The 15,588-nt window shown below is 61.7% G+C and overlaps 1 protein-coding gene across 1 annotated transcript in view; it reads right to left on the bottom strand.

The window, feature by feature from the left end:
- MUC5AC (mucin 5AC, oligomeric mucus/gel-forming) overlaps positions 1-9,476 on the bottom strand; it is a 36,835-nt gene extending 27,359 nt beyond the window's left edge. Inside the window, 15 exon segments of the mRNA XM_031943590.1 lie at positions 4-256; positions 606-732; positions 1,940-2,034; positions 2,377-2,541; positions 2,627-2,764; positions 2,902-2,971; positions 3,477-3,581; positions 4,442-4,580; positions 5,041-5,158; positions 6,018-6,143; positions 6,249-6,462; positions 6,569-6,678; positions 7,279-7,369; positions 7,901-8,015; positions 8,971-9,476. Coding sequence (XP_031799450.1) covers positions 4-256; positions 606-732; positions 1,940-2,034; positions 2,377-2,541; positions 2,627-2,764; positions 2,902-2,971; positions 3,477-3,581; positions 4,442-4,580; positions 5,041-5,158; positions 6,018-6,143; positions 6,249-6,462; positions 6,569-6,678; positions 7,279-7,369; positions 7,901-8,015; positions 8,971-9,476 — 2,372 coding nt within the window.
- Positions 9,477-15,588: the final 6,112 nt, after the last annotated feature.

Raw genomic sequence — 15,588 nt, 5'->3', positions numbered from 1 at the left:
TACCAGATGACCCCATTGTCATGCACAGACTCTCCATTTGGAAGAGCAGACCCCTGGTAGTAGCATGGGCAGCTGGCCAAAGGCACACATTTGCCAGTGTCATCCATGAAGGTGCCTTCCTGGCAGGCGCAGCCATCCACGGGGACGAACTTGATACCGCAGGTGACATCGGGCTCACTGAGCGAGCGGCAGGTGGGCTGGCACGTGGTGATGTGGTAGTGGTACATCAGGGACTTGGGGCATGACATGGACTTGGCTGCAGACAAGGGAGGCCCCAGAAGCAGTCAGAATGTGGGCAGTGGGCTGCTCCCCCAAAGCTCCTAGGATCATGCAGATGGTCTGGGAGACTAACTCCCCTCCCTCCTGCCATGCTGGAAGCTGGTCCAGGGGAGAGAGCACTGGACCCAGAGTCAGGAGGACCTGAATCCACATTCAGCCTCAGACACAAGTAGCTGTGTCACTTTGGACAAGACACTTCACCTCTGTATACCTGTTTCCTCAACTATAAATTGGGAATAGTAACAGCATCTGCACCATAGGATTATCTCCCTCCCCTCCATTGTTTCCTCTCTGTGCTGCCTAAGTCAAGTCCCACTGCTCCTTACTGCAGACCCCGGTCCTCCAGCCGCTCAGAAGCACTCCCTGGGCAGCACAGGCTTGCACATAGGAGGATAGCGCCGCACACAGACAGTCCTCGCTCTTCTCACAGTTGCAAGTGTCAAACATGCAGTTCTGGGGAGCAGAAAAGGCCCTCAGTGGTCCCAGGGATCCCCCGGACCCAGGTCTCCCCACCCAAACTCCCAGAGACCTGAGGCTAACTTCCAGGACTCCAGGCATAAGTAATTCATTTAGAGGTTTGATGGACAAGGGAAGGGTACTTCCTACTTCCTTAGTCACCACTAAGGATACTTTTCCCTTTAATTGTTCAGTGTGATTCCAAACCGGGTGGCTATAAAAGTGCTCCAGTGCCAGGCTCAGAGCCAGGGTCAGGACTAAGACCAAGGCCAGGGACAGGACCAAGATTAGGATCAGGGTCAGTGCCAAGACCAGAATCAGGGTTAGGGCCAAGGCCAGGGCCAGGATCAGGACCAGGAACAAGGTCAGAGGTAGGGCCAGAATTAGGACCAGGGTCAGAGCCAGGATCAGGACCAGGACCAGGACTAGAATCAGAATCAGGGTTAGGGCCAGGGCCAGGGCCAGGGCCAGGATCAAGACCAGGGACAGGGTCAGAGCTAGGGCCAAGATCAGGACCAAGGTCAGGATCAGAGCTGGGGCCAGGATCAGGACCAGGACCAGGACCAGAATCAGGGTTAGGACCAGGGCCATGGCCAGGATCAGGACCAGGGAGAGAGTCAGAGCAAGGGCCAGGATCAGGACCAGGGACAGGGTCAGAGCTAGGGCCAGAAGCAGGACCAGGACCAGGACCAGAATCAGCGTCAAAACCAGGACTGGGGAGAGGAGGACCAGGAATTCCCTGAATGTCTCTTTAGACCTAACAATTTGATCCCAGAGGAGAGACATAAGCCCTGGTTTGGCGAGATCCCTTCCGCACAGAATTGACATTCAGGATCACACATTATGGTAGACAGATCAGTTGTGTGTTGTCGTCAGAAACCTGCTTGGTCCCTGTGTCATTGTCATCTGATCCAATGGGAGCCTCATTTTAAATCCTTGGTCACTGGAATCCTTATTAGGACCTTGGACAGATCTTCCTACTTCTGGTGTGGAATATGGCATGTTTGCTATGTCCTCTCCTGTTCTAGGAGGATGGAAGGACCGGTGCCCTCCAGGCTATTCTGGGGATGTTGAGAAGCTCTGATGGGGCTTCTGGCTGTTCTTATCTGCCCTGCCCTCTCTCCCTGTCTTCCTCTCTTTCCTCTGAAGCCTGTGAGAGCATCAATCACTTGGCTCTGCCCATTAATGATTGGCAGATAGTTACCCGATGGTAAAGGGCCGGGCTGACCACTGCGTGACACAGGGCAAAGGGTCCTTGCCGGTCGGTGAGCAGGCCACACCAATGCTGGGCATACTTCTCTGCAAACAAAAATGACAGGGAACTTCTTGTTGGGACCTTGCAAGCCTCCAAGGATTCTGTGCCCCAGGATCCCAGGATCCACCCCAGAGGTCTCTTGGGCAGCTTGTGCCTGCTGAGAATCCCTCCATTCTGCCCCTACCATGGGCTCTCAGGAGACTCCTTTCTTCCATCCACCGAGTCTCTGTGTGACCCTCAGCAAGTTCCTTACCTCTGGACTCCCTCGGTGACCTCCTCTTTTAGACAGGTAGTGAGGAGGGGCTTGGACCTGAGGTCTCACTCTGGGGACCTGCCTATCGGGCAAAGCAGGCTTGCCCCACCCCCATCCTACACAGCCCACTCACCATTCTCCACACTGAGCGTGCACGGGTCCTCAAAGTGATTCTTGACGTTGGGACAGTCAGCCTGTGTCTTGTAGGTGTTGACAAAGGCAGCGGCCGTGCCTTCCACCACCCCGCTCATGGTCCTGAAGTCGTCGGCCTGAACGTTGTTGAAATTTCCACAGAGACCTGGGGGAGGCGGGAGGGCCGTGAGCACGTGACCACCCGTCTGCCACCCGCCGGGAAGGACTAGGGGAAGGGCTCCCCCACCTACCGCAGGTCAGCCCCTGCAGGGACGGCTCCAGTCTCACAAAGACTTGCATGATGGGGCTGAGCTGGATGGTCAGCTGGAGGCCCAGGTTGGTCTGAGCGATGATGAAGGAGGAGGAAGGTCTGAAGAGGGTCGCGTTTCCTGTGGACAAAGAACGGGGTTGGCGTGGGGCAGGAGGAGCTCCTCACCCCACCCCACGCCCCTCTCTGCCAGGACAGTTCTGGCCCTGGTCTCCTGAGAAGCTGCCAGAACAGGGCCGAGAAGGAAGCTTCGCTCACCTGCTGAGACTGGCAGCTGAGTGTAAATCCGGTTCACAAACACCTCCCCTGTGGACTTGACCACAATCACCTGGAGAGCAGGAAGGTGGTGAGGGGTGGCCAGGTCTGGAGGTTGCCCATTCCATGGGGTTCTGGATGCAACCCTTCAGACGGGAAGCTCCCCAAACCCCAAGAGCTCTCTCTCCAGAGACCTGCCGCTTAGCCTCCCAGCACGTTGCTCGGCAAGGGGAACGTGCTTAATCAATGCTGGAGATGATTGATTAAACTGATCATGGCAGGAGTCACCTTGGGGCAATCACTGAAACCATGGAGGCTGGAGGAACAAATGTTCAAGATGCCCAGGGCCCAGCCCCTCGTCCGGGAGACCAGGCTTGGGGATCCCACTTCTCCAGAGCAGGAGCGCCCTCCTCCTCATTGGACCTCCTTGTCTCCAGAGTGGGGGAGCTTCCCCCTCCTCATTGGGCCCCCTTGTCTCCTGCAGAGTGGGAGTGCCCTCTTCCTTGTGGAGCCCCTTGTCTCCAGAGCGGGAGCGCCCCCTCCTCATTGGGCCCCCTCTTGGCGCAGGGCGCACTTACCGTCTGCCCAATGCTGAGGGAAACACTCTTGAGGCAGGTCTCGCTGTCAGTCAGCCCACACTTGCGGAGCTCCGTCAGCACGGTGAAGGCCTTGTCGTCACAGGGCTGCAGAGTGGAAAGACCCCCTCTGGACGCAGGCCCTGGGCAGCCTCTCTCCAGCCCCTGGCTGCCTCCCACTTCTCAGCTTCAGGACCCAGCCCAGCCCCAGGGGAGCTCCTGGCCCAAATTAGCACCGCTTCATGAGCTCGCTGGGCAGAAACCCTCCCAGGGACCTCTGGAGCCCGACTCTTACACCTTAGGCAACGTGAACCTCTACTTGTTTAGGGATGAGGCTTCAGGAAAGAAGGGGCTTCTCGGGAATAACCCATGGGCTCAAGGAAGCTTGCCTGCCCTCCAAAGAAACACTCCACAGAGGTGGGGGCAGGGAGCAGCGGGAGCTTCCCATGTGTTGGGGAGCACTTCCTTCCAGGTTGTCCCCCTTGGGTGTGGGTGAAGCTCTGAGGAAGCCACTTCTCCCCCAAAGATTCTTCAGAGAAGTAACCCCCCCCCATCTTGGGCTTGTGAAGTTGAATACTTGGACCCAAGTGTCAAACTTTGCTTTTCCTCTGCCTGAATTTCACCTTCCTAGATTCAGCCCAGGCTGGAGCTTGTTCGGATCTTTGGGGGGCCCGACTCCCACTCAGCCTTTTGGCTACTCCCCCGACTCAGTGTCAATGGCTGTTTTGACAGACTGGCCGTCCTTCCGGAGGCCCGGGATGTGAGACAGCCCTAGAGGCCGATTCTGCCAGCATCCCAGAGGGATGAAGGGATTCCTGCAGCCAGGAGAGCTTAGCTTTCTGAGCCCTCCCCGCTCTCTCTTCCTTGCTCCCAGGTTAGCCACAACTAGCTCCAGAGCCAGGGCTGACCCCTGGCCCTCCCCCATCCCCCCTGAGCCCCCTCTCTGTAGCTGCCCCTGGAGCCTTTACCTTGACCAGGACATAGTTGCAGTCCCCGTGGACTGTGTAATGCTTCTCATCGAAGGTAGAGAAGTGGGAGCCGCCAGTCACAGAGCAGGTGCCGGGGCAGGGGAGATCCTGGCAGCTCCACTGGCCCCCAGAACAGGTGCTGCAGGGACAAGGAGACTTTCAGGGCCCCGCACAGCCCGAGGGGAGGCAGCAGGGCCAGCTCCCCACGAGAGACCAGAGACCCCAGCCCTGGAGAGTCCGCCAGCAGTTCTGGGGTCACGTGGACCGTGAGCAGGGGACCCCTATGGTTCAGCCAGGGCTCTCCAGGGCCACAGGGAAGCGTCCATTGTCCTTATCTTACAGTTGAGGAAGCAGAAGTGAAACAGGGCCAAAAGGGCACGGATTTGGAAGCTGGGGTTCAAACTTGGCTCTGGGGTCACTGGGTTCACGGCCCTTCCCTGGAGCCAGACTAAACCTGCCCGGGGCCCCTAAGGAGAGGCTGGAAGGTGGAGGGGCTTGTCCCGGTCATGGATCTGCCCAGGGCTGGGCAGGATCTGAACCTGCAGCTCCAGACCCGCTAGATTCCGTGGCTGCTACTGCGTGGGACCCTCCCCACTCACCAGTTAGTGCATTCGGTGGAGTAGAAGGCTCCGGGGGCATAGGGCTGTCCTTTGTACGTACAGAAGCACCGATTCACCGGGACACAGCCTTGGCCGCTGATGTCGTCGAAGACCGTTCCTGAGGAAGCGAGAGCCACCGCCTGGAGACCCTTTGCGCCCAGAAGGGGGCGTCTCGGGGACAGCCCCTGGCCCACCTCTGTCACCACCCTCCCTGCCCTGGCCCACCCGGCTCCTTCCCGAAGGCGGCAGGGGAGGGAGCCGGCCCTGCCTCCCAGACGCCCTTGGGATCAGTCTGTAGGACCGCTGACCCAGGGAGGAGCAGGTGGTAGGTGACCATGACATCCAGTGCTCTCTGTCTCCCCCCCCACCCCATCTCTGCTGTCTCTCTGTCCTCCCCCCACCCCACCCCCCGTCTCTGTCTCTGTTTTTTCTCCCTCCTTTCTCTCTGTCTCTCCCTCCGCTCCCTGTCTCTGTCTCTCTCTGTCTCCTCTCTCTTTGCAGTCTGGGTCTCCCTCCCTTTCCGTGTCTGTTCCAGCAGACGAGGGACCCCCCTCAGGAGACGGAGCCCCCCCCACCCCGGAGAGCTCTGAGCAAAAGCTGCCCGAGCAGCTGCCAGAACATTGGGAAGGGATCGGTGGCTAGCCCTGGATCGGACTCGATACTTTCAGGACAGACCACGATCTTGTCAGGGCAGAATTGCCTGAGAACAGGCCCCCGTCCTGTGCCCCAAACCCCTCCCCGGCGCGGCTGTGGCCACGGCAGGGGGAGCACCCCCGTTCTTTGTTGGTTGCAGGACAAGGAGGTCCTCGGGAGAGGGGGAGGGGGGCAGAGGGAGGGGGCAGAGGGAGGGGACAGAGGGAGGGAGGCAGAGGGAGGGGGACAGAGGGGGGGGGCAGAGGGAGGGAGGCAGAGGGAGGGGAACAGAGGGAGGGGACCGAGGGAGGGGGCAGAGGGAGGGGGAGGTGTGGGGGCCTCACCTGGGGGGCAGAAGCAGCCGTCCACACAGTGCTCTTCACAGAGCGGAGACTGCTCGTGGTTGGAGCACGTGTCCACGCAGGGGGAGCCACACTCTCGGTACTGCATGTTCCCGGGGCAGGTCTTGGCTGGAACGAGAGGGGAAGGGAGCGGGTTGTCAGCCGAATCCCCGGCCGAGGTCCCGGGGGCCCCGAGGTGGGCGGAGGGCTCCGGGCCCGGGGAGAGCTACTCACGGCACAGCTCGGGGGCCCTCCAGTCGGCGGGCAGCCCCCCGGCGTGAGCGCACTGCCGGGAGTACTCGGCCACGGTGCCGCAGATGCAGGCGGCCCTCTGGCCCTCGTCGCAGCCGCACGCGTCCTGGCGGCAAGCCTCCACGTAGCTGCCCACGTCCACCAGGGCGTGGCAGGCGAAGAAGGGGGCGCTGCGGAGGACGGTCTCGCAGATGTCCTGGGGAGAGCCCAGCAGAGCCGTCGTTTTGTGCCCCCGCTGCCCCGTTCCCCTCCTCCCGCGGCCGCCCCCCTCCCCCCCTGGATAGGGGAGGGCCGCTGCTTACAAAGGGGTCCATGCAGTTGTGCGGGGCGGCCGGCAGGGGGTCCTGGCACTGCTCCGTGGGCCCGTCCAGCTTCTGCATGTTCCCAAACTGGGCCGCGGTCAGCCTGACGTCTGCGGGAAGCAGGCGAAGCTCAGCCTCGGCTCCCACAAGCGTTCCTGACCACTACCGGGGCCCTGGCCAAGCAGCCGTTCCCCAGCCTGGGAGGTTCCCCAACCACGGGAGGTTCCCTGGCTCCAGGAGGTTCCTCAGCCACGGGAGGTTCCCCAACCACGGGAGGTTCCCCAACCACGGGAAGTTCCCTGGTCCCGGGAGGTTCCCCGGCCACGGGAGGTTCCCCAACCATGGGAGGTTCCCCAACCACGGGAAGTTCCCTGGTCCCGGGAGGTTCCCCAGCCACGGGAGGTTCCCCAACCATGGGAGGTTCCCCAACCACGGGAAGTTCCCCGGCCACGGGAGGTTCCCCAACCACGGGAGGTTCCTCGGCCACGGGAGGTTCCCCAGCCCCGGGAGGTTCCCCAGCCCCGGGCGGTTCCCCAGCCGCCCTGCATGTCTGGGCCCTGGCTCGGACCTGCCCATTTCTCAGGCAGGAACTCGCTCACATGCACAGAGGAGGGCCTGCCCCCCCCCATGTGTAGGAGGAGAAGGGTCCTCCCTCCTTCCAAGCCCCCCCGGATGCCCCCCAGAGGCTGGAGGCCCCAGAGGCTGCTCACTGTTGGAGAAGAACTCGTTATAGGTGGGGACGCCGTTAAAGTCTCCGCAGAGGCCACAAGTCTGGTTGGCATACTTGGCGTCCAGTTCCAGCTACAACAAAGAGGATGCGGGCAGAGCTAAGGACCTGGGTGCCCTGCGAGCCAGGGGCAGAAACCGGTGCTCCCCGAGGAGGGAGCCGGAGGCCGGCTGGGCCCCTTTGGGAGGAGCCAGGGAGAAGCTGGGGTAACTTCCTCAGGGGGTCTGGACCCAAACCTTCCAGCCCGGGATAGAGTACCCACAAAATCCTCCAGCTCCAGTCCAGCCTTTATCAGCCTCCAAACCGCACCCCCCAGAGGTGCTCTCCAGGGCTCTGGACACAGGAGAGCGACATCTCTGAGCCCCGGGGGCCGGGGCCTCGCTCCCCAAGCACCCTCCCCATCCCCGGGCGTCTGTCCCCCAGGGCAAGAGGGAGCACAGGCACTGGGTGCAGACCCTCCCCCCCTCCCTGGGCCTTCCAGCTCCTCCCTCCCCTCCCCATGCCCACAGGAGGCTCCTCCACAATGTGGGTGGGCACGGACCAGAGGAGCCCCCAAGGAGCACCGGGATCAGCAGCCCCGGCAGCCAGGGGCAGGGGGCCCTTACCAGGATCCCGTCATCTTGGTTCCACAGGAACACCAGGCCCAGCTTGGCCACAACCCTCACATAAGTGCTGCTCTTCTCGATCAGGATGCCCGCCTGGCTGAAGGGGAGCTGGGCCCTGCAAGAGAGCCCTTGTCAGGGAGTAGGGGCAGGGAGAGCAGCCCGCTCAACCTGCCTGCTTTACAAATGGGGAAACCGAGGCTGAGAGAGGGGAAGGGGCACTAGGGGCCGTCTGGTCTGAGCAGAGCCTGAGGAGGGGAGGGGTTTCCAGGTGGGGATGGAGCCAGCTCTCCTGGGGGTGTCTCAGAGACGGGGCCTGCTCTTTTTTGGGTGTCTCAGAGACAGGGCCTGCTCTCCTGGGGGTGTCTCAGAGACGGGGCCTGCTCCTTTTTGGGGGTGTCTAGGACGGGGCCTGCTCTCCTGGGGGTGTCTCAAAGACGGGGCCTGCTCTTTTTTGGGTGTCTCAGAGACAGGGCCTGCTCTCCTGGGGGTGTCTCAGAGACGGGGCCTGCTCCTTTTTGGGGGTGTCTAGGATGGGGCCTGCTCTCCTGGGGGTGTCTCAGAGACAGGGCCTGCTCCTTTTGGGGTGTCTCAGAGATGGGGCCTGCTCTTTTTTGGGAGTGTCTAGGACGGGGCCTGCTCTCCTGGAGGTGTCTCAGAGATGGGGCCTGCTCTTTTTTGGGGGTGTCTAGGACGGGGCCTGCTCCTTTTGGGGTGTCTCAGAGACGGGGCCTGCTCTCCTGGGGGTGTCTCAGAGACGGGGCCTGCTCTTTTTTGGGTGTCTCAGAGACAGGGCCTGCTCTCCTGGGGGTGTCAGAGACGGGGCCTGCTCCTTTTGGGGTGTCTCAGAGACAGGGCCTGCTCTCCTGGGGGTGTCTCAGAGACGGGGCCTGCTCCTTTTGGGGTGTCTCAGAGATGGGGCCTGCTCTTTTTTGGGGGTGGCTAGGACAGGGCCTGCTCCTTTTGGGGTGTCTCAGAGACAGGGCCTGCTCTCCTGGGGGTGTCTCAGAGACGGGGCCTGCTCTCCTGGGGGTGTCTCCAGGGGACGGCGCCCCACACCAGGCCGCACTCACGGTTTGCCGTTGACCAGGATGGCGCCCAGGCTCATCTCCAGCACGGTCCCCTCCAGCTTGAGGGTGACGCGGCTCACGGCCGTGGTGGCGTTGGGCCCCGGGGAGCGCCGGATCTGGACGTTGAAGTCCTCATAGGGCGACTTGCAGTGGGAGGAGAAGACGTAGTTGCAGAGGCCAGGGAAGTGGAAGATGTCGCCATCGAAGGTCTTGTAGTGGAAGTCCCCCCAGGTGCTGCAGACTTGGCCGTTGTGGGAGGGGCTGTAGGCTGGGGGGGGCCACGCAGACCGTGAGGCTCCGCCCCCAGCCCCGCCTCCCTCCCGGGAACAGGCAGCCCTCGCGCCTCCTCTTGGGGACCCCCTTACATGGGGGCCTGCTCGGGAGGGGGGGCCTCCACTGCTTGCAGGCAGAGCTGGGCTTCCAGGCCTCTGACCCTGGGCCACGCTCTCCCTCCTGGCCCCACTGCCCCTCCCCGGTGCATCCTGGGAACCCAAAGGGCAGGAGGCCATTGGAGGAAGTAGGATGGCAACTTTGGGGGCCTAGCCTCCAGGTGTGGGGCCGTCCTGAGCCCCGCCATGTCCATGACCAACCTACCCCCTCAGCGCCCCCCGACCTGGGGCCCACTCACTCTTTACGGGCGAGATGGTGGTCATCACTGGCCTGGCGACTCGAAGCGGGCTGCCGGAGAAGGCTGGGGAGAGAGAGCCCCGTCTGCCAGGGAGCCACGGCCCCGGGCTCCTGCTGGCCACCCCTGCCCCGGGCACTTGCCCTCACACCCCTGCCCCGGGCACCTGCCTGCACACCCCTGCCCCAGGGTCCTGCCAGGCACCCGGGCCCCTGGGTACCTGCCGGGCATCCCTGACCCTGGGTACCTGCCCTTACACCCCTGCCCCCCACTGTCCCCCACCACCTCCCTGACCCTGCCCCGGACCCCGGCACTCACCGTCCTGCTGCTGCAGGGAGCCGGGGAGGTCGTACAGGACTCGGGGGGTGTCATGCTCTGCAGCCCAAAGAGAAAGGGGGCCTGCCTTCAGGGGGGGCCGGCGGGCTGGCTTGGCCCAGGCGCCCATGCCCCAAGCAGCAGGACTCCCAGGTCTGGTCTTGCCCTGAGCTCCCAGACACCGTCCCGGGACCCCCGGCCTGGATGGAGGCACCGGAGCGGCTCGGGCGGAGACATCGGGGCCAGAACTCATTCCGGACACACCCGCCCAAATGGAGGGGCCGCGAGCAGGGACGGCCGGCTCGTCCCCCCACCCTCCACCTTGGGTGGGAGCTGCTCGGGTAAGCCCGGCCTGTCCATCCCAGGGCATTAGCCAGAGAAGGAAAACTGCAGTAAAACCTAGAGCCTGAGTCACTGGGCCTGGGAGAAACGGGCCCAGAGACCCCGGAGCCGGGCTGGCCCTCCGAGGCTGCCACGAGGCTGCCCTTGGACAAACCTGCCCCCATGTTCTAGGTCCTAAGGACCCTCCCAGCCCTGACATCCCGGGTTCTAGGTTCTAAAGTCCTTCCTTAGAGGGAGATCAGACGAGATGCCACTTGTAGAGTGCTCAGCCCTGTGCCTGGCGCTCAGTAGTTGCTTAATGAATGATCCCACCCTTTGCCTCCTCTGAAGCATCACCAAGAGCCTGCGCTGACCAGAGGCTCCCAGCCTTTCCTGCTTTGGTGGAGCACGGACCGAGCCGTGGGCCTCTAGCACTAAACCTGCTCCCTGAGATCTCGGGGCCTGCTCCCGGGGGTTTGAGACCTGCTCCCGGGAGTTTGGGACCTGCTCTCTGGGGGTACAGAGTCTGCTCCCTTGTCCCACAGGGTGCCCGGCCAGCCAGGATCCCAGAAGCGCCAAGAGGGCCAGTGGGGAGGCCTTAGAAGCCAGAGCAGAGGTGATCCAGTGCAACATGGCATTTTCAGATAAGGAAACTGAGTCACGGTGTGGCAGGCCCCCAAATGTGAGTGGGATTCGAAGCCAGGTCTTACTCTACATCCCTGACAAGTGGCCTTCTAGCCTCTATTTTGGGGTTCTGGGGACAGAGAGCTCACTACCTACCCAGACTGGGACTGAACCCGCAGTTTCTCCCCCCCCCCATGCTACTCCATCCCTGCTCCTGCCCCTGGTCTTCTCTCACCGAGAATCTGTCTTCCTGGCTTGGGAGCCGCCCCCCCCCTTTCCCCTTCCATCCCATTGGCTCTGGCTCACCCCCTTCCTGACAAGGCCCGTGTCCTGTGGGGGACCGGACCTTCCCGGGGCCTGGGAGAGACACGGGGCTCAGCCCCCACGGCAGGGAGGGGCCAGAGTTGGGACCACTCTGACCCAGGAGGAGGCAGAGTCAGGACCAGAACCGATCCCCCTCAGCCAGTCCCCGAGGGATGCTGTGGGCACAAAGTGGGGGCCGTGAGGGGGAAGACCCAGCATTCTGACCTACTGGAAATCACAGCAAGAGCCCCTGGGTCGGAGACCTCAGCATGTCCCCCCATAGCCCTGGGCTCAGTCCCCCAGGCCCTGAAACTCGGGGGCGGGCCGTCCCTCCCCACTGTGCCAGGGCCGGTGTCCCAGAAGGCCTCGTTCAGAGGGGAGAAAACTGGAACAGAGACTGGGCTTCGGGGTGACCCTGGGACCGGCAGCTCAGAGCAGAGCCCCGGGAGGCATGGACTCTGATGGGGGTCCTGGCAGAGCCCCGGGGGGGACAGAGCAGAGCCCTGAGGAGCCGGGCCCAGGCAGCTGGACTCTGATGGGGGTCCTGGGCAGAGCCCTGGGGGGCTGGGGACACTTTGTGGGGGCAGAAGGCTTTGGAGGAGGGGGGAGGGAGGGGCCCAAAGGTCCGGCCTTCCTGCTCCTGCCCAGAAATGCCGGCTGAGAGGGAGCCCGGGCTTGGGGGTCCCCGGCGCCTCTGGGGGTTGTGGGGGGAGGGACAGCTGCCCTCCTGCTGCTGAGGAGTCGCCGGGCCCGGACCCCCACAGAGGGGACAGGAGAAGAGGACGAGGGTCCCCCAGGAGGTAGGAGATGCCCCGGGGGCCGGGCCCTACCTGGCTGCTGCTGCTGCTGCCTGGAGGAGGAGGCGAGCAGGAGAAGGGCCCAGAGGAGCAGGGCACGCCCCCAGCTGCTGGCTCCCATGGCGGCCGAGCTCCACCACACTGAGGACTGGCCTCTGCAAGGGCAGTGGCCCCAGGAAGAGCCTTATGTAGGGCCCGGAGCTGGCTCTGGCCCCAACCCAGCCCACAAGGACGGGGCGGGGCCGCCGCTCTGCCCTCCCTCTGCCCAGCAGTGATGCTGGGGGGGGGGGCCTCCGGGCATGTTTGCACACTGGGAGGAGGGGGCTCCAAAGCCGACTCCCAGCCCCCCTCCCTCTCCCCACGGCCACCCAGGCCCAGAAGCATCCCTCATCCTGAGCTTCCTCTCTGTGGCCGCCCACGAGCACCTGCGGCCTCGGGCCCGGGCCCCCTCAGAGTGAGGTGGGCCAGGACCACTGGGGCAGGACCCCCAGGGAGGCGGAGGGCTAGCGGAACCCCAGAAGCCCCAGGGCAGGCAGGGCCCGGCGGGGAGGGGGGAAGCCCCGAGCTGGGACCCCCCAGGGGCCCCCTCTCTCTATCCTCCCTCCAACCTAGGCCGGGGGGTCCATGGGCCTCGGCCAAGGATGAATAAAGCCTTTGAATAAACCTGCCCTATGGGGCCCGGGGGCACAGGCGCCAAGCCCAGGGAGTCCCGGGCTGGGAGACAAAGGCTTGGCCCTTGGCCAAAGCTGTGCCTTCCAGGAGCTGCCCGGGCCCAGCCCGCAGGCAGATTCCCCCTCCCTCCCATCCCCATCGGCTCCAGGGCCTCCTCCCAGCAGCCTCCCTCCCAGGGCCTCCTCCCCTCCCCCCCAGCACCCCTGCTCAGCCCCTGCTGGAGCCCCTTGAGGGCAGGCAGACTCAATGGCACCCCTTGTGCCCCAGGCCCTGCCTCACATTCCCAGGGACGGGGACAGGGGAGAGGGAATTACCCCCCCCCCGTCTGGGGGGGCCCGCCCGCCCGCCAATGGCCTGCTTCTATAAATGATCTGGGCAGGATTCGAATCCAAATCCCGACCTACATCACCTAGGCCACCTCTTGGCCTTTGCCCCAAGCAGCCAGTCCTGTCTCTCTGGCCCACAAGATACTGGACCCAGTGGAACCCGGGATACTTGCATCTGGCCCTTGCGATAAATACACAACCTCTCCTAAGGGGAGAAGAGGATCTGAATTGTACCAAGCTAAGAAAAAGTGTGTGGTAAGGAGATCTGACGGTTAGAGCCTTTAATAGGGAGATGGATAGGGAGATGATTAATAGGGAGCCCCTGTTTAGGGAGCATGCAAAAGGAGCCTCCTGATTATTAGGAGCCCTGTGTTAATAGGAAATGGATTATTAGGGAGCCCCGGTTATTAGGAGCACTGTGTTATGGAGACCGTATTAGGGAGCCCATGTTATTAGGAGACGGGTTAATAGGGAGACCAAATTAGGAGAAGATTAATAGGGAGTTTGTTAATAGGGAGACCGATTAAAGGGAGCCTTGATTTAGGGAGATGTGTTATAGAGCCTTGAAATAGGGGAGCCTTGTTAATAGGAAATGGATTATTAGGGAGCCCTGTGTTATTAGGAGCACCGTTAATAGGAGACCATTAATAGGAGCCCCTTGTTATTAGGGAGACGTGTTATTAGGGAGCACTGTGTTAATAGGGAGCCCTTGGGGTTTAATAGGAAACTGTATTAAATATTGGAGTTTTTGATTAATAGGGAGATTGTTAATAGGAGCTCCTGTTTATTAGGAGACTGATTAGAGCTTGATTATTAGGAGCTTGTGTTATTAGGAAATGGATTAATAACCTGGTTATTAGGAGACTGTGTTAATAGGAGACGCTTAATAGGGAGCTCTCTGTTATTAGGGAGATTGGAATTAGGGAATTTTAAGGGAGCCCTTTTATTAGGATTTTTGTTAATAGAGACTGCAAAAGGGAGCTCCCCATATTAGGGAGCACGTTAATAGGGAGCCCATTAAAGGGAGCCTGTGTTAAAGGAAATGGTATTATTAGGAGCCCTGTGTTATTAGGAGATGGGTTTAATAGGGAGAATAATTAGGGAAGGGTTTTGGGAAATTTTGTTTTAAAGGAGAGTGTTATTAGGAGCCCTGTGTTAATAGGAAACTTAATTAGGAGCCTGATTAATAGGGAGACTGTAATAGGAGCCCTTTAATAGGAGACTTGTTAAGGGAGCCCCATTATTAGGGAGCCTGTGATTAGGAAAGGCATTAATAGGAGCACTGTGTTAATAGGAGCCCTGTGTTAATAGGAACACTGCGTTAATAGGAGCCCTGCATTAATAGGAGCACCGCATAGGGAGCCCTGCATTAATAGGAGCACTGCGTTAATAGGAGCCCTGCATTAATAGGAGCCCTGTGTTAATAGGAACATGGCACCGTGTTAATAGGAGCACCGTGTTAATAGGAGCACCGCGTTAATAGGAGCCCTGTGTTAATAGGAACACCGTGTTAATAGGAGCATGGCATTAATAGGAGCCCTGCGTTAATAGGAGCACCGCGTTAATAGGAGCCCTGTGTTAATAGGAACACCGCGTTAATAGGAGCACTGCGTCCGACAATAAGGAAACGCCCAGTGAGACCCTCTGGGGCCGGCCTGGCTCTGGGAGCCACAGTTGGAGGGGGTCTCTCAGAGACAGCTCGGGCGGGAGAGCCTGGGACAGGACACGGATCTGGAGCAGGAATAGGAGGCATGGGGAGGGTGAGAACTGCCCCCTGCGGAGGGGGAGGATCCTGGCTCTGCTGGACCCCAGAAGGCAGGGCCAGGGACAGTGGGGGAAGCTGTGGAGACTTCCTTCAGTGGGGAGTGCTCCCATGGGAGCACTGGCTGGCTGCATTGGCAGGGGGTGAGCTCTCATCCCTGGAGGAGCCTTTGCAAGGGTTGTTATTGAGGGTGTGCAGGCCCAGAGGCCTTCTCCGCCCCCTTTGGGGCCTGCTGGAGACATCTGCTCCACGGGGGTCTCCTTCCGGCCCTCTGGGTTTCTAATGGGCAAACCCCCAAGGGAGATGAGGTCCCACCGGCAGCTGGACATCCAGAGCCGCTTCCCACCGGCACTGGGAGGAGGAAGGAAACAGAATGAAGGAGGGGCCTCTCCCTGATATGGGGGAAAGAAGCACCAGCAGACAGGGAGAGCTGCGGCAACGGCGCCCCTGTCGCAGCTCAGCTCCTGCCTGGTCCCGCCAAAGCCGACTCCTACCCCCGCCGCCCAGCCGGGGCTCCCCGAGGGCACGGCACAGACCCACGGGGCTGCCATGCCGCCTGTTGGCCCCGTACCCGGGGCCCGGCCCCTGAGTCACTATCAGGACCCGCTCGGGCCAGGTCAAACGGGAGCAGATAGGACGCTAGAGAGTTGGGGCAACACCGATAATCTCCAGGCAACACCCCCTCGTTACATGGGGCGACGTCTTTCCCTCTGGCAGACGCCAGCCCAGGGCGCCTGAGCCTCCAGGTGGCTGTGGTCGCCACGGGGCAGGGGCCTGCCCGGCCCTGCGGTTCCAGCCTTCAGAGCGCAGAGGCCGGAGGCTCCAACCGAGCGCTTCAGGACGGGCCACAGAGGCTCAGCTGCCGGTGGCCTGGGG

The sequence above is a fragment of the Sarcophilus harrisii genome, chromosome 6 (genome assembly GCF_902635505.1).
Source record: "Sarcophilus harrisii chromosome 6, mSarHar1.11, whole genome shotgun sequence".
Lineage (NCBI taxonomy): Eukaryota > Metazoa > Chordata > Mammalia > Dasyuromorphia > Dasyuridae > Sarcophilus > Sarcophilus harrisii.
The sequence above is the reverse complement of the archived record's forward strand: the minus strand, read 5'-3'. Positions and strand labels throughout refer to the sequence as shown.